This window comes from Thermobia domestica, chromosome 15 (genome assembly GCF_964235325.1).
Source record: "Thermobia domestica chromosome 15, izTheDome1.hap1.1, whole genome shotgun sequence".
NCBI lineage: Eukaryota > Metazoa > Arthropoda > Insecta > Zygentoma > Lepismatidae > Thermobia > Thermobia domestica.
Genome location: NC_137468.1, coordinates 86,837,015 through 86,859,780, shown reverse-complemented (window position 1 = coordinate 86,859,780; position 22,766 = coordinate 86,837,015). Strand labels below are relative to the sequence as shown.

The 22,766-nt window shown below is 35.2% G+C and overlaps 3 protein-coding genes across 3 annotated transcripts in view; 2 read left to right on the top strand and 1 right to left on the bottom strand.

Annotated features, from left to right (window-relative positions):
• The window catches only part of LOC145671122 (facilitated trehalose transporter Tret1-like), a 478,763-nt gene that overhangs the window by 217,457 nt on the left and 238,540 nt on the right, over positions 1 to 22,766 (top strand). The window lies entirely within an intron of this gene.
• The window catches only part of LOC145671870 (uncharacterized), a 72,144-nt gene that overhangs the window by 34,064 nt on the left and 15,314 nt on the right, over positions 1 to 22,766 (top strand). The window contains exon 2 of the mRNA XM_081741096.1: positions 17,134 to 17,221. Coding sequence (XP_081597222.1) covers positions 17,134 to 17,221 — 88 coding nt within the window. The remainder of the gene's footprint in view (positions 1 to 17,133; positions 17,222 to 22,766) is intronic.
• Positions 200 to 12,701, bottom strand: LOC145671869 (uncharacterized). Its single transcript, XM_081741095.1, has 2 exons — positions 12,177 to 12,701; positions 200 to 542 (listed from the first exon to the last, which is right to left on the bottom strand). The coding sequence occupies exons 1-2, from the start codon at positions 12,577 to 12,579 to the stop codon at positions 277 to 279; spliced, it is 669 nt and encodes a 222-aa protein (XP_081597221.1). The 5' UTR covers positions 12,580 to 12,701; the 3' UTR covers positions 200 to 276.

The following is a 22,766-nucleotide window of genomic DNA, read 5'->3' as shown; positions in this document are numbered from 1 at the left end:
AATTCTTATAATCTATTGTAAATAACTCTTATAATCTATTATAAATAACTCTTATAATCTATTGGAAATAACTCTTATAATCAAAAAAGCAATGTTAGCTTTCCCATGTACTTAAGCGTACCGTACGAACTTTATGACTCTTTTCCTCACAACATTGGTTAATTTGACATGATTCCTTTGTGCTCTGTACGGCCCAACTGTAAAATGTGAATAAATAATACGTTTATTTATACGTTCTATCAGTATACAGCTTAGTCATATGACAGAAAAATATTTTTACAACCTTTCCAGTTGCTTCTCCTTTATTTGCTTTTCCAATCTTAAAATCTCCATCCGTGCTTCATGTTCTTTTTGATCTCGTTCCTCTTGTAGTTGCCATTTCCTTTCTGCTCGTTTCTCTGCTGTCTTTTCTCTTTCTTCCTTCATCTTGGCCTCCTCTTTTAACAATTGAAGTTGTAGTTTAGCCAGTTCAAGTTTGGCTTCAACCAACATGTTGAATTTTCTTTTCGTCTTATTGACAAGGCTCTTCCGACTCGTCGCTCCTGTATAATGACAATACATACAACATTGCAGTGATCTTTTTATATTAAATATTGTTTGTTAATATTTGAATGTAACATTAATAATAATAATAATAATAATAATAATAATAATTAGTGAGTCATTTCAGACTTTCAAACTATGCTAATTCAATACTCAAACTAGAAGTAGTACATCTGTAATTACTTGTTATAGAGGGGGAACTATGCCCCTCATTCCAACCGAAATTGCACTGTTTGAAAGAACGCGGAAGAATTGTTCTTGGTCATGCACATAATCGTATTTGTTATATAGTGCGTCCCACTAGCTTTCGAACCCGAAAAAAACGTTATAATTTCCGAACAAATGTACATAAGAAAATGAAATTCACAATGTGCGGCAACATCTTTGCAGTCCCCTAAGAAGAGCCTGCGTCGATTATCACAAGAGGTAGGGATGTCAAAGTCAACTGTGCAAAGAGCCGCCAAAAGAGCCAAGCTGTTTCCATATCGCGTTACAGTCGTCCAGGAATTGAAGACTACAGATTGGGGAAAGCGCGTGATGTATTGTCGTTGGCTGCAAGTTTTGTTGCATGACAATCCAGGAATCCTAGACTATACTTGGTTCACAGATGAAGCTTGGTTCCATCTCTCCGGTTATGTGAACTCGCAGAATACTCCGGTGTGGGCCGCCGAAAATCCGCATGTGTACCATGAGATTCCACTTCATCCCTTGAAGGTGAGAGTTTGGTGTGCAATTTCCCGACAGCGTATCATTGGACTCATCTTCTTTGAAGATACAGTAAACACACAAGTTTATGTACACATCTTCAGTGAATTTGTGAATCAGCTGGACGATCAAGAACTGCGTCGCGGTTATTTCCAACAAGACGGAGCAACATGCCATACTTTCAATGTGGCCATGTCAGAAATTGAGTCCTTTTTTGGTGACAGGATAATCTCCAAAGGATTGTGGCCGCCAAGATCCCCGGCTGATTTCTTCTTATGGGGTTTTCTTAAGGGTTGTGTCTACAGAAACAACCCATGATCACTGCAAGAGTAGAAAAACAACATTGAGGATGCGATTCATGAGATCACACCGGAGACTCTACATCGGACTTTTCACAATATGGAACGCCGTGAACAAACATGTCTTAACGTCCAGGGAGGACACTTTAAGCACCTGCTGTGACGGTCATGTATTCAGCATGAAACAAGGTACGTGTATTGTGCATTTCATTTTCCTATGTATATTTGTTCGGAAATTATAACGTTTTTTTCGGGTTCGAAAGCTAGTGGGACGCACTGTACAAACACCAAGATAGGATAAATTTACATTGAAAGTATTAGTTCTAATGATGCGTATTTCGGGCCATAGTAATCACTTACTTAGAGCCTGAAGCAGAAGGGGTTAGTTCGTACCTATTCATAATACCGCAAAATTAGGCTTTATTGTAAACTACTGTCAAAGACAAGTAAACAATTCCCTTCACATATTTTGATGAAAGTAGAAATGTGTCATGTATATTAATCGTACGTATCTGAAGGACTTACAACTGATTGTAATATATGTTTATTTCATATATGAATTTTGTAGAACCGTAGATAGTCACAACAGATACTGAGGATAACGAATTCAGAAGTGTTGATCTGGAGGTGAGTGAATCCCCTAGTTCCAAGATTTATTTATTTATTACGTGTTCTGCCATCATTGGATGTAACTTGCCACAAATTAAGAAATTATCATGCAATTTCCCTAATCTCTTCTTCTAACATATTACTCTCCATCATACCTCATATCAGATTAGGGATGCGCACGAGACGAGTCGAGACAGGATTTTCCTGACAAAATTCGAGTCGAGACACGGCTCTTCCAATAGAGAAATATACATTTTTCGAGTCGAGACATTATTTTTACAGCACATTTTCTAGATGAGACAGCCACAAATCTTGTCTCGTTTGCATCCTTATATCAGATGAAGAATAAGAAAATTTGTTCTGTAATAATGGTCCAGTGAGATCATTTTCATGATTTTAATTATGTTGTATAATTTATTATCTGTTTTACTTTTGCTAGCATTCCTTCCGTTCTTCCTTGCTGATTTTCTTCATTATTATCTTTACCCACATTTTAAATACTTCTTGTCTTGTCTTTCCTTTTTTAACCTTTCTACATATATCCACGTTTGTATTCCTTACGGTAATATGTTTAAAAATACTTGTCTGATAAAGAAATCTACACCGTTGAATTGGCATACTTGCAAGTAACTGTATCGAGGACACCAAAGTCTGGAAGACTTAGAATCTTTTGGTACGTATCTTAAGGGGGAGGAGGTGAATTCAAAGCGGAAGGGGTTTAAAATTTATACCTGAAATGAAGTATCTCGCTCAGAACTACTCACGTTATGAACTGGGATTCTATTAGGATTTTCAGTTTGGGTGTATGTATTTTTTGCTGGGATGTTTGGATATTGATGCATGGATAATAAACGAACTTTTATATACCTGATAAAATAAAACAAAAAAAATATACTCATAACAAGCATTTTAGAGCAGTGCTATTCAACCGGCGGTACGCATACTCCTGGGAGTACGTATCCTAAAATAAGCATATTTCCAATATTTATTGAATGTTTATAGTTGGAGATTGTTTTTCTTTCCAATTGGCATCTCGGAAACAAGTTCAGTCATCTCATTAACAGATTAGTTCTAAAGTTGTTTTTAGTTTTTTGAATTTTTAACATTGTCCTCAGTGTACGAATTTTATCAGGGAAGATGAGGGGAAAATCCTCCTCAGTAGAACTGGAGTGCCCCATATGTTTTGTAATTTCAAATGTTAATTTTTTCGGATGTGCACCTCATCCCTCTATAAATATTCTTTCGATTCGTACACTGATTGTCCTCTTGTTAGGTCTCTATTTGCCCCATGTTTAATCAACAGAACATGTGTATTAAATTTAATAAGTTCATTTCGATTTAATTTCTTTTAAACAGCTTCAGGGGTACACAGTTGGATGGTGAACTGTGTCTAGGGGTATGCGAGGAAAAAGGGTTGAATAGCACTGTTTTAGAGGATATATAAACTTCAGTAATAAAAAAACTTGGCAAGCTTTTGCGACAAAATATGGTCAAGCGAAAGGGTAGAAAAGTAGATTTTAAAACAAAAGTAGGGAACACTAAAGGCTAACTGTAAGCTGCTAAACTCTGCCATAGCTTTTATGTAGACCAATGGATAAAATAACAATTAAATTTAAGTTCATCAGTGCTTGAGTACTTTACGGTTTCTACGTGAATTTCCTATACCACCCAGAAGTACCACGCTTTGCACATTGAGTATATATATATTATAGATAGATAGATAGATATGGCCTCTTCTCCAATTCCAACTTTAAGAACTACCAACATGAAGTCATGGCTTCATTGTTATCAAATGTTTCTTTTTGGTTTCTTCAACCACTCCTTATATGACTTTGATATGAAGTTGTTGAATTGTCAAATATCCTCATCATCTTCGGACTCTCGATCGCAACTTTCATCAATTCGTTCACATGATCAGGAGAAAGTCGAGCCCTCTCGGAACATAAAATTCGGTTCATCGTAGAAAATGGTCTCTGCACAGAAGCTGTACTAAGAGGTGAGAGTAGGTTCAATTTCACTACGGAGAAAAACAGTGGGAGCTTTTCTTTCTTCTGATCACCAGAAACGAGTTTACACAGACATTCCATACACGAATTGTCGTAGAATTGTGTTCTCAAGAAATGTTTTCCAGATATGTCAAATACTAGGGAAAGCTTCTTAAGGTCTGGATTTACTTCTTTCTCTTTAAGGGTCCTCTGAAATGACGCCAGAGTCTGAAAGTCTCATTAAATTTATCTCGAACATTTTGTACAGTTACAGTTACCTCTCCGTAACACTTTCCAATCTTGATCATCTCTTGTTTGGATATATCACCACAAAAAGTAACGTCTGCTTCTTCTGCAGAGGCCATTATTGTTTTTGACGCATCAAGAATTTCTTCCATATTCCATATTCCATATTGTGTAGGAAGAAATTTCCGATACAACTGCATTTACGAAAGACGTGGCTTCACAAATATTATTCGAGGTACTTTGTTGGTCTGCGTTACTCAGATATGTTAGTTTGCGTTAAATCTGTAGTCCTTATGCACTGAGAATTATTCATAACATACATGAAGATAAGAGTTTGATAATTATAAATATGCCAAATAACGCATTTACTGAATTTTTCATTGTGCATACTATATTATGCACTAAAATATTTCATCTGATTGGTTTAGGTTTTCCATATAAACGCATTTCAAGTGCTATATCTTCATCCTATCCAGATCAATCGTGTACCAAATCAAAATTAAAGAATTCGTCTTTCATAGCAAAATATATTATTAACTGCCTGATATTGATGTTTTCAATCTTCCTTGGACGTATTTATGAGTGTTGGGTACTACTATCTAGATTTAACTGAGTATGTACTTATATAAGGTAGCACAACAAAATTTATATATTTCTACACAAAAAATATGCTAAGTAGTATTATCTTAACCCATAAGTACTACCGTCAGGTCATTTTGGAACCCCAGAGATATTTAACATGACAAATCCCTTAAATGAACAAGATCACTAAGCAGTATTTTCTTGCAACTGTATACGGTATTCAAAATGAATGGAAAAAATGTTTCTTGATGCACTGCTGATTTGTACATGTACGTATTGTTTCACATGTAACTAGTTCATTGTAACTTTGAAAATATTCCACATTATTAATAAAACTGTCCAATGCATCAAATAGATATTAGTGTAATATATAAAATTGAAAGTGACTATGTTTGTGACTTAATAACTCTTGAATCACCCGACCGATCTCGATCAAATTGTCAACATAGATGAAGTTTGGACCTGGGTGACTTCACTTTAGGCCAACTTCAAATTACGGAAGGGGGAGGAGGACAGAGATTTAAAAATGGTCGAAAATGGCCGATATTAGTGTCGAATCCATAGTTTTCGGGATCGGTGAGATGAACTGTGACACTTCCAATGCTGTTTAAATCCAAATTCAGCCCCGCAACTTGGTGTAGGGATAGGGATATATATATAAAATCGAAAATTCCCATATTAGTGTCGAGTCCATAGTTTTCGGGGTCGCTGAGATGAACAGTGACACTTCCGATGCAGTTTAAATCCAAATTTAGCCGTTTATCCAAAATGAAACGTATTCTCCCCGTGCTAAGAATGGGTATTTTATTAAAAAGTATAATATATATTTGATGCTTTCATCAGTTTTGTTTTGTTAACATTGTTTTAGAGTGGAGTTTTGAAAGGTACCCACTTTAATACTCATGTTATCATTTTTTTTTAAATTTTTTTTTCATTTTATTAGTAGTCAGCATAATACTCAAACACAGTAGAATCAAAATTGTGTTATATTTTATTTCAAAACAGGACAAAAACCGAAACCATATTTAGATTTGAGCATCAATGTTTATGTATTTATTACGACGATTTAATTGCAACTTGAATTGTATTGTTTCAATTTAATTAGACCTATTTGTAAAATGGATAGAGATTATATTGCTTATAAACGTGCTTTTGCAGTTTATTATTAGGACAAGGGCCACACCCATTTTTAGATTTGAACATTACTATTTGTGTAAACGCTAGGGATGCGCACGAGTCGAGTTGATTCGAGATTTAAGCCTGTCTCGACTCGTCTCGAGAAAATGTTGTCTCGACTCAAAAATATGTTTCTGTCTCGACTCGACAGTTTCTATCTCGACTCGACTCGAATTCGAGACGAGACATCTCGAAATTCGAGTCGAGGCAAAATATATGACTTAAAATATACGCACGCGTCAGCCAGAACATTATGACTACTTACCTAATTGTCAGTATGTCCATCTGTGGCACAGATAACAACGGCGATGCATCTTGGCATGGATGCAATGATCCTTGGTAGATCGCTGGAGAGAGTTGGCACATGTGCACACACAGTTTACGTAATTCCGGTAAATTCCGGGAAGGGGGCAATGCGCTCTGAAGTCACCAGGGGCGGATTAAAGGGGGCGAGGGGGCGATCGCTCCCTCCCCAAGAGCACTCCAAAATATTAAAATTACACACACTGCTGCTTGTAGCTTACCGCCACACGAACGGAAGTTTAGAATCGTTCTTGCGTTATTTCAAAAGAGGGTTAATTCTTTAAATTCTATTTTAAAATTGTGTCTGTCCAGCATGCCGCGTTTACGCTAACGATAACTCGAGTCATAATATCAGATAAATTTCAGGAAGAAGGACGATTTTACTTTGAGGCCATAATATCAGGAAAACTATCCATGGCTGTTTTTTTTCCCATGTGAGGGGTTTTCTTTCTTTTTTCTTTTTCTTTTCTTTTTTTCTTTTTTGTAAATATTGCTCATTTTTTGCAACGGATTTGGTTGGGGGCTATCAAATAAACATGCCTCTCCAAACTCTTGTGACTAAACCTTTGAAGAAATTTGCTACTTTCTACGGTATTTTAGAAACTCATAACAAGGCATAATAGTACATTAACGCTGTTGAGGTCGGAAAAACGTTTCTGAAAAACTACTGGGAGCCAGTGAAACCAGTCGAGAATAAAATCAACTCGTCAAGAAGACAAGTAATCCCTAATCGCGATAAACTGAAATTAATGTTGTAGAATGTGATATGCCTTGGAAGGCAAGGCATTGCTTTTCAAGGCCACAGGAAAGATGCTTGTGCGGATAATTGGACCTCAGATGGTGACGGTGTAGAAACTAAGTTCAACAAGGGCAATTTTCGAGAATTGGGCAAATTTAGAATTATTTGTGGTAACGATGTCTTAAATAATCACTGGAAGAAAGCATCGAAAAGGACAATTTTTGCCAATAAAACCACACAAAATGCCCTCATTGAGGGTTGTGGATGAGAAATCACGTCTATAATATTGTCAATCGAGTGCGGGAGGGTCAGTTTTATTCTATTATGTTTGATGAGACTACGGACGTTTCGCACACATCTCAGCTGTCTTTGATTCTAAGGTACGAACACATGGGTGAAATAAAAGAAGACCGCTTCAGTTTCATTGATCCTCGATCAGCAGAGCTGAAACGTGAGGACATTAGTTCGAGCTCGGAATCCGAAGACGCAGAACCACCAGAACTCTCACTGACTGGAGGGAAAATTGGAAAAATTGCTCTATCTTTGCTAGGAGACTTCTCACTCGACCCGAAAAACTGCGTTGGTATAGGTACAGATGGTTGCGCCGTCATGACCTCTCAAAGTCGAGGGGCAGTGCAGGAGATCTAGTAGGAGGCTTCAAACGCGCTGTACTGTTCATATTGCAATCACAGCCTCAACTTGTCCATCTTCAGGTCATCGTCAGTATAGTGCGTGAGGAAATGTCTGGGAAAAATGAAAGAGATCATTGTGTTTTCCACCGCATCGTCAAAACGTAATACTGTCCTTAAGCTTACGTTTGGTGGCCAATTGGAGACATTTTGTGAAACGAGATGGGTTGAACGGAACATGGTGTTACAATTTCACTTGAAATTTAAAAAAAAATATATAGTGAGGCTCTACAGTGTGTTCCAAGTGATCCAAGTTAGATACAGCCAAAGCACGGGCACTTTCTTCTGCCATGCACGACAGTGAATTTATCTTAACTATTACTTGTCTTCAGGATGTTCTCACGATAACTCTCTCCTTCATCGACTTTTGCAGAAGACAGATTTAGACATGAACGCAGCGTCAGATGTCATTCAGGACACTATCACAGCATTAAACAAGAAGCGTTCAAACAGCAAAGAAGAATTCAAGGCAATTTTCGAAACAATATCCAGAATGGCTGCCAGTGTCGACGTGCAGATTCGAACTCCTCATCTCACCCAAAGACAAACACATCGTACTCACTTCAGGGCAGATGACATGACATCTTACTACTGAAGAACTGTCTACATTCCGTTGATAGAGTCGGTCGTAGAAGACCTCAAAATGCGTCTTGCGCCGGAGGTTTTAAACGTATACGGACCCAACATTCTATTGCCAACACGTGCAACTGACAAAACTCTGAGCAACACCTCCGCGTTCTAAAACTATCGGACTTTACAAAACTATCGGAACTGAAGAAAAAATGCTATTTTCCCTCCTTAGTTCTGAATTTGCAGTCTGTACTTCTAAATGGAAGAGAATTAAAGAGAAAGGTGAAACTCTATCACGGACTGCGTTGGAAGCCTTGGCCACCAGTGACGAAGATCTTCGCGTGACTATTCCAAAACTGCTGTGCATACTTGTAACCCTGCATTCGAGTGTGGCCAGTGCAGAACGATCTTAATCCACATTGCACCGACTGAAAACGTGGTTGCGATCTCGTTCTGGCGAAAAGCGGCTGAATGGAAAAAATGAAAATGATTTTTTTTAGTTTTACTTCCCATGGTTATGCGGGCTAGGCTAAAGGAGACGGTGCTGATGAGCAGTGAATGAAATGGTGGAATGGAGAAAGCAGGAGAACTATCACTTTTGAATGTCACAGGAACATTGTTGTAGATCGCGACAATATTATATCGACAGATACGCCTTAGGTGGTATTCACCAAAAAGCACGTTTTGCGTTGTAACTTGTCGTAAGTTTTTTTGTCCTTTTGTCTAATTCATTTTACTAAAATACAGAAACATTATGAGCGTTCTAAGAAATGTTTAACCTGATATTTTTCTAGCGAAATATTTAGTAAAGCATAGCCACGACTAGGCCTGTAGACAGAATATCGTTTTGGGGGCATTGTGGTGAAAATTCCGTAGGAATTATATCTTTTACCCTCTTTTCCGGAATACATTTTACATTTCTTTTTTTTGGGGGGGGGGTAATTTATGGGAACATATTCCACTCCACAACAAAGAGCCCCCCCTCAAGACGTTTGGTTTAATCCGCCAGTGGACGTCACGTTCAATTACATCCCTGATGTGTTTGATTGGGTTCAGATCCGACGAGTTGGGAGGCCAGCACATCGTTGTTTCTGAGTGGATATTTTCTTTACAATAATATTAAAAATTATAGAAAGATTTTCGAGACATTCGAGTCGAGTCGAGATTTTTACGAGCAGACTCGACTCGAATTTTACAAAGTGTGCCTCGACTCGTGCGCATCCCTAGTAACCTCGTGTCAATTGGTAGACAAACTTATTATTATTATTATTATTATTATTATTATTATTATTATTATTATTATTATTATTATTATTATTATTATTATTATTATTATTATTATTATTATTGGTGTATCTCGGTTTAAACCAGTTACAGCTTAGTAATCTGACGGTCGTCTCTGGCAAGTGCAAATTATTTGAAGAGTTCTTATTCTCCAAAGAATTTTCTAACCATATGGCAAGTATCTAGTATTATTGGTTTTTGTAGGTTGTTAGGAGATGTATTGCGTTTGTCTGTTGCTTAATTTCGTACTGAATGTTGTACGTATGTTATGATTCAATGGTACTGCTACATCTATGAGGGTGACTTCTTGGTCCATTTTATAATCGGGTGATGTGTAATAGTGATATCGTCTGTTTGCGTGTATTGTTACATCTGTTCTGACTTTTCGATCCAAAGTAGTGTTTGTATTTATAATTTTCAAGTACTAGACTTGGCTGATATTTGTAGTATAGGGCTAGTTTGGTATCGGTGATTTGTTCCATGTTATGTGCCAAAAACTGGTGAATACTTTTAGCAACATTGTTGTGTCTTTTTAGTCTGTGGGAGCCATTCTACGGCATGAGCCTGTGATGTGTTCAATTGTTTCTGATATGTCTCCGCATTTTCTGCACTTTTCATCCGGTATTTTGTGCTTCAATATGTATTTACAGTAGTTTTGTATTGGTACACTCGGTCCTTGTATGGCCATCATAAATCTACTATTTCAGAAAAGAGTCTAGTTTTCTTAAGCCAAGCAGTTGATTCTTATTTATCTGTGTTACTGTCCTCTAAATAATTCTTAAAGGTTCCACGGAGTTCTTTTCATTTCCATTTGCTATGCTTATTATTGTTATTATTATTATTATTATTATTATTATTATTATTATTATTATTATTATTATTATTATTATTATTATTATTATTATTATTAGTTTGAAAACTAAATGCATGACCTACAGTAACAAATCGCAATACTATGTAAGTCAGTACGAAAATAACAAAGTACTAGGTCTATAAAACAGAAAGTTTACACAATGAAGGATTTAGGTGTAATATTTGACAGGTCATTGCAATTTGGTTATAATATACAAAATGTATGTAATGAAGCAAGAAAAGCAATTGGTTACCTGTTTAAACAATGGCTTGCTTTTCTGTCAGTCTGATACATAATGTATGCTTATATAAATTACTGGTAAGGTCGAACCTAGAATATGCATCGTGACTTCGAACAGCCCAAGAACAAATACTCTTGTGAACAAACTTGAAATGCTCCAAAAGTGTTTTATTAGAATACTTTGTTTCAAGTTAGGACTTGACTATTACTCTAGCACGTATGAATATTGGATAACATACTTTAAATTGGAACGACTGGCTGACAGCAGAATATTGATTGACTCTGTATTTGTAAAAAAGATACTTGTAAAAAAAATGTAGATTTTAAAGTTCCGATATATGGTACACTCATGTCCAAAATGCCTGTCGCATATCTATAACTGTCTCATTGTAGGAATATAATTTGATAATGATTTTGCAGGGTACTTTTAATACTGATACTACCATATGTGTATAATCGGATAATGTATTATTGTGGTAAATTTCATAGGAAAAGAATTCTAAATTATAAATGCGAAAATTAGAATGAGTAAAACAAAATGTTGCTAAATGGACAAGAAAGTTTTATTTTCATTTTATTGTTCTTATTTACTGCTCTTTTGACATCAAATTTGCCACATACATGTCTTTGCCGATTATACACATACTAACATTATAAGAAATACCGGGCGAATTCTTTATCAAAATATATTGTTACAACAACATATTTATAGACATGCGACAATAATTTTGGACATGACTGTACAAGGGTAAGAATTTTATTGCAACCACGTAATAGGAAACATATTTTAATCTCTAGGATGTGAACAAGCTACAATGAATGCATATTCTTTTATTTTAGAATTTTAAATATAAATTAGTAGTTTTTATTTTTAATTTTAATTTTTGACATCTCATTGTTTTTAGTAATTGACATATACTACACTGTCAATGTTTTTATTAATAATAATTTATGTTAAAGAGGTAACCATATTCATCGCTTGTATAGTGTTAAAATAATGTAGAATAAGACAAAGTGCTGTATTTTAGCTGTTCTCAGCACGTAATAATAATAATAATAATAATAATAATAATAATAATAATAATTATTATTATTATTATTATTATTATTATTATTATTATTATTATTATTATTATTATTATTATTATTATTATTATTATTATTATTATTATTGCGGTATCCGAAATTATAAATACTTCAAGAACATATAATTAAAGTGCTATACCTTACTATTTCACATAGAGGATTAAAAGACCTTCTGAAACATATAAAATAAGCGTCATAATTTTGCGCTTTTCATTTGCGTAAATATCCATTATATACAATAAGTGTATGCAGGTCTAATAAACTTACCTTCTAAATTGTCAGTAGGATTAGATGCATTTGACCTCCCGTTCAATGGTAGCCCTTGTAGAATGTTTTTAATTCTTACTGTAAATGGACTTAATTTAACTTTTTCACTGTCACCATCGATTTGAAGTAACGCTTGTCGTTTCTCATCCAATTCTTTCCGCGCTTGCTTTTTCAGACCTTCATATTTCCATTTAAGAGTCTTGGAAGTACGGCTAACCACATTAGAAGACGCATTGAATAGATGAGTTACTTTGTCCCATGCCTTTTCTTTATCCTTCCACGCAACGGAATCTGTTTTTCTGGTCTCAATTATTTCACTAAACTGTTCTACTAGAGAAAGTAACAGCTCGGTTTCTTGCAATGTAAAATTAACACTTCTCTCTCGCTTTTGTGCCATGACCATAAAATCGGGTCGATTGTCGTTTGTTTCCTTCCTTTTCTACCCGAAATACACTGCGTGATTTTAATAAAACTGCTATAGTTGTCTGCTTGATAAATTAACGCTGCAAAGACCTAATCTCGCACAGGCATGTCTTTGATATCTATATCTCTCAGATAAAGAAAGAAAAGAAGAAAGCAATCATTTTATCAGAAAGCCATAGAGCTAATAACTCTTATCATGCGCTGTTTAACTGAAATGCAAAGAGCTGTTAGATAAAATTATCTCAAAGAGACTGTTCAGTACATCTCAGTGTTATACCAATCTTCTACTGAGAGTTCCGTTAGCGGAGTTGTTAGCAGGCTCACACAAAGCTGTGAGACTCCAAGATCGATTCTCGTTGAAGAATCTGGTTCTTATACCACATTTAAACGCTACGTTAATATCTCATAGATATATCCTCGGCGCTCCGTTGAAAATAAATAGTACTTTTTAAAAAATAACTGTTTTGACTAGATTCATGAAGCGAGCGTAGCAAAGCTTCTACCATTGGCATTTGTGTGTCCGTCTGTTCCACGGTAACTCTCGTACAACGTATCCCATTTTTATTCAACTTGGTATATGCCTTACTTCAACTTTTAGAAATAACTATTGTTTGGGGTCGGAAATCATCAAGTCTGAGGGCGTAAAATGAAGTAAAATCCTCCCCTCCCCCCACATCGCAAGTTTGAACATTCTACTTGCAAGACGATTTTCCAATATAAACCACATAAAATTTACTCGGTTTTAATGAAACTTGGTATACATATGCCTTCTTTAAAGTTGAAGAAATAATCTTATTTTGGGGTTCTAATTCACACAAAAACGAGGGCAAATAAGGTAGAACTTATTTACGTATAACATGAATTACTAATATTATTTAATGACTAATAAAAAAAGCTAAAAATGGCAAAAGAGTTTCATAAAATAAGCTATATTTAAGGCTATAAGCATTTCGTAGATTTGTATGGCTAAGTGCCTCTCCAAATAGGCTTGATTTAGCCAAAAAATAGGCCAAATTGGCATCAGTGCAGAGTTGGCGTGGGTCAATGAAAACTTGACCCACGACCCACTGACCCACCACCCACCGTGACCCACGACCCACTGACCCACCACCCACCATGACCCACTCTCATCCACTTTGACCTACTCTGACTCACCAAAATCCATCTTCATCAACTCTGAACACGATCCACAGACTCTTCTGAACTGACTAAAGAGTTTACACTTGTAATAAAACAAGACTGTGAAATTGTCACTAATCGGAGTTTGAATTTCTAGTCAATCGCTCAAACACCACTCTGTTACAATAACGGTGGATCTGACCTTTACGATATAAAATGGTAAAGTGTTTGTCAGTGAGGAAATTGAAACAGTTCGAGGTGGGGGGAAATTAGTGTGTGCCTAAAATATACTTGTACTAAGAGAGTATTCTTGCAAGTGTTAATTTCTGAACGCATTCCAAAAGAAACTTCTATTCGCAGGAAAATACCCCTGTACAATATGGAAAAGGTTATGGTTTCTCACTTCACAGTATTTTTCTCACAAAAGACTTGAAAAATCAGTTGTTCATAGGGTATAAAGGTGCTCGGGTACCCTATGTGAGAGCATTTCCATAAAGCATGCTCATAATTGTAATTTGTGTAATCACTAAAACACCACGTTAAATTTAAGTTACAAATATGCATAATTGCAATTATTATGAATATTTATTCAAAGTAGTTTACCTAAAGCAAAGAAGAGACTTACTAAAAATTAGGTACAAAGTTGAATAACACAAATAAGCCATTAGTAATACAAGTATACATTTTCCGTAACTCGTAATTTTCCATCTTAAAACAAATCTGAAATCGGATTTATTTCCTGTTGGTAACTTTTTGGCGGTAAATCATCCGCAGTGGAATTATGTCCATCATTCAGTCAAGAAATAACTAGCTCGTCTACTTTGAGCATGTCTAGCGGTGGGCCATTAACATTGATGAACAAGAAGTGAGACAATGTTTGAGCACTTAGGCTATTTCTAATATCGCTCATCTGTAAATTCATAAGAGGAAATATCCGTTCACACTCTGTCGTGGAAATTGATAATACTTCTACCCGATTTCTGCAACTTCTCATCGACAATCTACTTGTTAGACTTAAGTCTGATAACGATTTTTCTTGGTCAGGTTTGAAATACTGAGCAAGAAGTATCATCTCTCTATCACCATACAACATCTTTTCCATATCGACCATGTCAGTTGGCAATGTCGACCCATGTAGAAAAGAAACTTCATCTACCATGCCTTTGATAGGGAATCTTGTGAATAAATTATCAATTAAAGCCTGATAAACTGATGATTTCTTATTTGTTTATAAATTTAATTTTTGTAATTACACATGAAGGTTTGATACCATTACCAAGTTCCCTCTCCCGTCTAGAAAGCGAAAGGGAACGAGGTTCCTGAAAAGTGTTCAGAGTTGAATGGGAATTTCCCTCCTTCTTCAACTTCAATTACCACACTGCTGTTTGCCATGTGCCAAATTATGATGAATTTCAATTAAATTATCATAGTATAATTATTTCTTTGTTGAATTATCAATACTTTTCAGTAGAAAAAAGGATGAAATTTCGAAGTTCCAAATCAAAGTAAGTAGACCAACGTAAAGGGAAAAAAGTGTAAAATTTTCCATAAATTATGCGTACAATCCAAACTTCAAAATTTCCGTGTAATTAAGCTTACAGTACAAATTTTATGCCTATTTTTCTCACAACTTTATGGGTTGATTGGCCTGTGCTGTAAGCGCTCCATATAATAAACATAATCTTCAGCAATTATTATAGCAGAAAGCAATGGATATATGAAGCCAAGCACTGTATTTTTTGTTTCTGATTTTTTTTCTTAAATAACATCGATCGTTTTCGATCATTTTTACAAACCAACTCACTACCAATTTTCCATATATAGAAAGTGCCCCCCCCCCACATAAAGGAGAATTTAAAAAAATGCTAGGACACATTCTGTTTATTTTCAATAAAGAGTTAATACACTGAATTTCAGCTCCGTAAGTTTAACGGCTTGCGAGATACTCATTTTTTTTTCGCAAAAATTCGGATCCTCACTACCTCCTTAGGATATTATGCATTATAATAAAAGCAATATAACAACCCAATTTGGATTAAGACCTAACTATATACCAAAAGTAATTTCATTTGACTTTGCAATTTGACCGTGATGATCAGGCACACCTAGTTACTTTCAATTTTTATATAATCATTTATGTATTACAGTGATTCAAAAATGTATTTTTTCCAGTAGTTAGCTCTAAAAACTCACAGGTCTCGAAAGCCAAGTTGTAGTGTAAGTCCTATTGCTATTATTACTATTAAAAATATCAATATGCAAAAGTGCCTGAAGTTCTTTTTTCACTTGGTTAGATATACTCACCTCAGGTAAGTAGACAGAAACAAGTGGAAAAGGAAGGGAAATGAAGGTGTTGAAAGTAAAACGAAGACAAATTTAAAGTCTTCAGAAGATACTGTCTGCAATACAGTGAGCAGAGAGGGTCGGTAGATCATACTGAGTCGGTGGGTCGCAGTGGGTCATGGTGGGTGGTGGGTCACGGTGGGTCATGGTGAGTGGTGGGTCACAGTGGGTCATGGTGGGTGGTGGATCACGGTGGGTGATGGTGGGTGGTAGGTCACAGTGGGTCACGGTGGGTGGTGGGTCACAGTTCCTCACATGCTGTTGACCCACGACCCACTGACCCACTCAGAAAACTTGACCCACTTGACCCACTGACCCACTGACCCACTCCATCTCTGCATCAGTGGTAGTATTTTTTTAAATAAAAAATATGTTCACTTTTTAAAGTGTTTCTTACAGCGTTATAATCTTTCATAGGCATATGTTAAAACTTTCATTTAAATATCCCTACAGTCTTATTTATGGAGTTGGTCAACCAATATATATTTTCTTTGCTTCATTTATTCCCAAAGATTCTGAAGGATCAATTGCTTGTTATAGGTTAATAAGTTGTGTGGTGTATTAAACCAAACAAATGAGAATTAAAAAATTGAAGTGTTTATTCTCGTTTTACCTTAATTTCCCGCTTTGGATGTAATATAAAATGTTTGTGAATTAGAGGCTTTCTCAACCTGGAAAGCCTTTACTGCGCTATTTGCGACATGATAAATTATATTATTAAATTTAATTGACTTTTAAATTCATCTTCATCGAAATTGACTTCCTTTAATTTCATCTTGTTAATAATAAACAAAAAAATGTTCGATTGTATGAAATATATTGAATTTTGTTGATCAGGGGCCACAGAATTTTTGAACGGTCCCTAATTAGAGTTTTCGCATTTTTTACGTAATAAGCACATCGTACTGAATAAGTTGTTAGTTTTGGCTTGGGTACACTATATGTAGTTCTCGAAATATAAGGCCTAGAAAAAAATTTTTGCCTGAAATATATTGGATTTTTTTATTAAAAAAAATAATTAAGAAAATGTTTCTATTAATAATATTAATAACTTATGTTTTATAATTTTCAGGTTCGACCGTAAAGAGTCGGAAATAACGCAAAATGAACATAGATTTATTACTCAAATACGCCACAAGAGGAATTCAGTGTTATTGCAGGTATGTACAGTTACATATAGTATTGTATGTTTTCTTTTTTTTTAATTTCCTGTAACCAGTGATGTACGCAAGTGGGAGTTTCCGGATTTTCAGTTTCCTCTTGAGCAAAATATTATGCAAAATTAAACACATTAGGATATATATATTTACAACTTTCGAACTTGAACCCTCCCCCTCTTGACGAGATTTTTAGAATTTAGGATTAGATTTCTAGGCTTTTGGTATCTATGACAATTTAGCCCGTCGCGTTTGAGGGATGACGTCCCTCGGCGAGTACGCTATCCGAGAAAAGAGAAGGAAGGAAGCGGCCTGGAACCTATACGTTAGGTACCACCCCGGCATTTGCCTGGTGTGAATGAGGAAAACCCAGGAAAACCTCATTCAGGGTGGCAGGCCTGAAAAAACGTTTTACACTTTTTCGACCGAGTGTCTCCACCGGGAATCGAACCCGGGACCACAAGATTTTCGGTACGCTACTGTCTATAACTAATGGAACAAACGATAATTATAGTTCCGTTGAAGAATACTCAAGTTCGTCTCGGTGTGTTCTGATCTTCAGAAAAATGAAACGATTATGTCTTTAGTTTAACTTTCCTCATTTATATGTGTAGAATAGAGATAGGCATTTGTTTTCGAAAAAGACTATTAAAAAATTGAAAAATTTCCGAAAAGCAAAAAACAAAAAAGTAGAAGTAGAAATAGTTTTCGGAAAAGCAAACTGAAAAGCTTTTCAAAAGTGAAAAACGATTTTTTTTTCGAAAATGAAAAACTTATACTTTTTAAAAAGCAAAGAACGAACAAAAATTTCAAAAAGCTAAAAAAATTTTAAAAAATTAAAAAGCAAAAAAAAATTGTTTGAAAAATAACGTTTCTGAAAATCGAAAAACAGATTTTTCGAAAAAGGATCGTTCCTACTGTACACTAAGGAGACGAATGATAAATGCAAGTAAATGATGATGGAGGAACTGGAGAAATAAGAACGCAGAACGAAAAACTCCGAGAAAACTCATGAACATTATGATGTCCAAAACGAACTCCTATAGCCTGGGGTCAAATTAGGGATCCTTCTCTCCAACTACCACACTCCTTAGAGATCTTCCTTGAAATTTTTCTGTTGCACCATTGAAAACTGAGGATAGTTTGATAAGTCTTCTGTTAATTGATCGGTTTAGTTTCCTCTGATTATAGTTTTCACAGAAAACAACCTGCAGAGGAAGCGACGAATTTGTTAAACAAAGATTATAGTGGCGTCTTCTAGTAAGCTTCAAGTACTTTTTTTTTCTTTTTCTCGAGTTTGAGATGGTAGTTCTCATCTTTCATTAGCACTTATAATAATCATAACAAAAATAATAAGAGAAAGAAGAAACAAGGAAGAAGGAACAACGATAAATGAGAAAATGTGTGGTGTGGGAGTTCATTAGCAAAGAGTTTCAAAGCTATTACCATAATGCAACGAATAGAATACTACAACTTTTAGATCTTTCGGTACTCAATTTCAACGTTCTGAAAGTATTCTGCCATTTATGTAGTGACTGAAAGTGGTATATGTTAAGAGATAGAAATTACTGAATCATAAATAAATAAATACTCTCCGTTCCTTAATATATATACCCTACCACTTTGTGACCATACAGTATATAGCAAAAAGGTAAAGATATAATATCCTGAACTTCCATAGTTGGCCGTTCCATAATTCGTTCAACGTATAGGTCATAGGGTCAATACGTTAATTATATCATGCCATTCTTCGAGCATGGGAAACAATTGCGGTGTCATTCCACCGGCTGTTGTATGACTATATCGTAGATAGATTTCATCTGCGGTTGCCAATAGTTGCTCAAAATTGACACTATTCTTTTTGCCTAAACTTATCTTCAATCAGTGACAAAAGTAGTTGAAAAGTAGTGATTGGTATAACTTCATCAGGTCGGGTTCAGCATTTTTTGCTAGTATCAAAATGCTTGAACAGGTGCAACCCAACTTTTCACCCAAGTGCAACCCAATACGTAACTTTTTAAGCAGTTGGCAAGGTTGTTGAGCTTTGAAACAAGGTTTTGCTGTGCAACTGATGAGTGAAAAAATGTCAATTTTAAGATTAATCTTTGTTGTTTGGAGCATGTTGTTCAATGAGTGCCATATTTCAAAGATACAACAACTCATTATGTGCATAATGCATAATACTACACACTGCATATGAGAATAGAGTAACTCGTTATGTGCATAATGTATTATTTCACTACGTGTTGCATATGAGAACAAACAAAAAGCTCTGATCATACATAAGTTAAAAAGTTATTAAAATAAACTGAAAATATCAAACCCGAAACAACTGAAGGGAATAAGTCTGTAAATTTTTATCTCCACTTAAAATTCTACTGCAATTCTCTACCATTTCACCATCTCTTTCCCTCTCTACAGTAAAGAATATACAGAGGAGTTAATTTGTTTCTTGTCATATGTTTTGAAATGGTAAAATTATAACTTTTGTAGAAACGAATGAAGAAATATTTACGTTGTTCATATTATAAATACCGTGTTTTAATATCGATTTCCGCGGGAGAAAGATGCTTAACTCGAATTAAAATACAAGTACTATTTCGTATTGCACTTCCAAGTCCTCTAATATAAAAAAATAGAGCTGGGAAGGGGTATTAAATTGCAATTAATTTATTAATCAATCAACCTAACATAGTAACAAATATGGCGCACTGAGTCTTAGCAAAATGAGAGTTATATTGAGTATACGTAAATTAAGATTTAGTAATATCAGTTTGTCTAAAACATATTGAACATTTGGAGTTCAAAATGAGCAGACATTTATTGCCAATCAAAAAAATAAATAAATAAATATGAAAATACATATGTACCATTTGATCTGATGATCTTCTGCCACTGCGCTAACGACATCATAATCCCGTCGCTATATATGTTGTTTAAAGATGGAAAGTACGTAGTGAGTTTAACACAACTTATTATTACATGGAGTTTTTATAATGTCCGTCCAGATGAACAAATTATAATTGATACCTTTATTAATGGTGAATATAAAAGATATCTGTTAAAATAATGGAAGGTTAATGGCATCTATTAAAGTCATACCAAATCTGATACTGGAAAATGTACAGTCACCCACATAAGTACCTGGACCCCAAGTAATGGAATTATAACAGTCAGGGGTCCATGTGCTTATGTGGGTGACTGTACCTATATTATAATATAATTATTTTTAAAGTGAAGTGTATATTCAACATTTTTTTTTTCAGAACACGAGATCGGTGCAATCTAATCATTCAGAAGATTTGCAGAATATATTCGGTTTTATGAATGAAAATTTAAATTCTTTTAATCCAGTTGTGTTTATCAAGAATCGAGAGTGAGAACAATTTTTGATCCAGCACGGAAAATGTCCGTGTAAGGTTGATTATAATACTCCAACGCAAATAAACGTTTTGTGTGGAAATAGTGAAACAACAAGGAAAAAATTGAAGCTTTACTCCATAAAATTAGCATTTTTATGAACGTCACGGACGTATAAAAATATTCTTTTCTATGTCCCACAATATATAAAAGTCAAAAAGAAATACTTTGACACGATCGAGATAAACTTAAAATATGAATACAGTCTCAGTTTACCATTTCAATTAGGAACCTCAAACTTGATGTTCATTTTAAACAAAAGTGATTTCTGAAAGTATTGACGACAGTTTTTACATTAATCTAGTTTCAAATGCGAGTTCAAATGTTTATCCACAAAATAGTCCAAGTCATTTAATTAATAGTTTGAAAAGTACAACCCGTTTAACAGATACAAATTGATGCGTTGGATTAAGTGAAATACATGTCCCTCTAACATGCCACAATGCTACTTAACTAACTAACTAACTCTATGGCCTATGGAACCCGGAGGTTCAATGCCGCGTTCACAAAAGCTCTTCACAGACTTCTATCCTTAGCCAACTTGATCCAGTTTCTACTTTGTATTCCTATTTCCGCTGGATCCATCTTAATATTGTCTTTCGATCTGCGCCTAGGTCTTCCTAATGGACGTTTTCCGATTGGTCTTCCAGTCAAGGCTTTGAAAGCATTTTTACTTTCTTCCATTCTAGCTGCATGACCTACCCATCTAAGCTTCCTAAACTTGATGACCCTAACAATGTTTGGTAAACCGGATAAATTATGTAGTTCCTCGTTATGAAGTTTCCGCCATTCCTCATTCCCGTTCCTCTTGGGTCCGAATATTCGTCTCAGGATCTTGTTCTCAAATACTTTCAGTCTATGTTCTTCCCTCAGAGTAAGGGACCATGTTTCGCAACCATACAGAACAACAAGCATTATTATCGTTTTATATATTTTAAGCTTCAAATTCCTCGATAGAATTCACGACGGCAAGAAATTTTGAACTGACAAGGGAAGTATGAATGAGTTCATATCGAAACCTACCGTAAAATTTCACTCAGAGGAAGTAAGTTCCACAGAAAGGCCACACACACACACACAAAAAAAAAAGAAAAAAAAGAAAAAGAAAAAAAAGCAGCTGCGTTTTCGAAGTGGAATTAACCAAAATGGCAGATTGAAATGTCGCGTATCCATGTCGACAATTGCACAATACGTTCAGTACCACCCCTTATAAACGGCCTGTTAATAATAAAAAGTCAATAACAACAATGTGGGTACATATTATACCTAAGGGGAAGTCTACGGTAAGGTGAACCTTGACAACAGAACAGCCATCTTGAATTCAGGTCAAGTTTTGTAAATAGGAATAGGGAAATATAATACATGATTTTGGGGTAGAATTTAAGCAGAAAAACAATGGTAGCAATATTATTAAGATACGTGCATTTGGTAAAAAGCTACAGGCATATTTATTGTGTATGTTTCCAGGGCGCTGTTTCCCAACTTTTCATAGAGTGTTTTGTTCCAGGGCGCTGTTCCCCTTCCCTCCGTGGCCTCTAAGTAATCTTAACAGTCAAGTTACAAATTAGCATATTACGGAAATTCATGCTAGTCCTAATATATACCGTATATGTCGGTGTCTGATTCCTAGTAACGTTTTTAATCTCAACGTTACTAGAAAAAAAAATGGGGAGATACAGAAACCGAACTTACCTGAACTCACTACGTTTTATCACACGAATAAAAGATACTTAATTCTTAGCAACTGTTGGATGTTGGAAAGTAACAATGATGATCTTAAACAGTATATTTGAATTTAAATATTTTGTTAATATCACGCATAGGTTTTATTTCAAAATTCATTTTCCTGAATAGCAGTTTTTCATTAACTAGATTTTTTAGATTATCCGCTTTTACCAGGGTTTGAAAAAACCCGGGTTTTTCTGAAAAAGCCCAACCCACCTGGGCCCATATGGGTTTTTTCGGGTATTTTCGGGTTTTATTGGGTTTTTTCAGGTTTTATTGGGTTTTATCAAAATATTTCAATGTCTTTGGCGTAAAAGTGTTAAAATGTGATTTATATTTCAAGATTATCATTGTCACAACTTGCAACAGTTTTCTATTCACTGCTGTTTTGAAAAACTGGCCG

Excerpts from the sequence above, each read along its gene's own strand:
- LOC145671869 (XM_081741095.1), bottom strand. The coding sequence starts at position 12,579 with ATGGTCATGGCACAAAAGCGAGAGAGAAGTGTTAATTTTACATTGCAA. Across the intron at positions 543-12,176 it reads TCCTACTGACAATTTAGAAG|GAGCGACGAGTCGGAAGAGC; the intron begins GTAAGTTTATTA and ends GTCATTATACAG.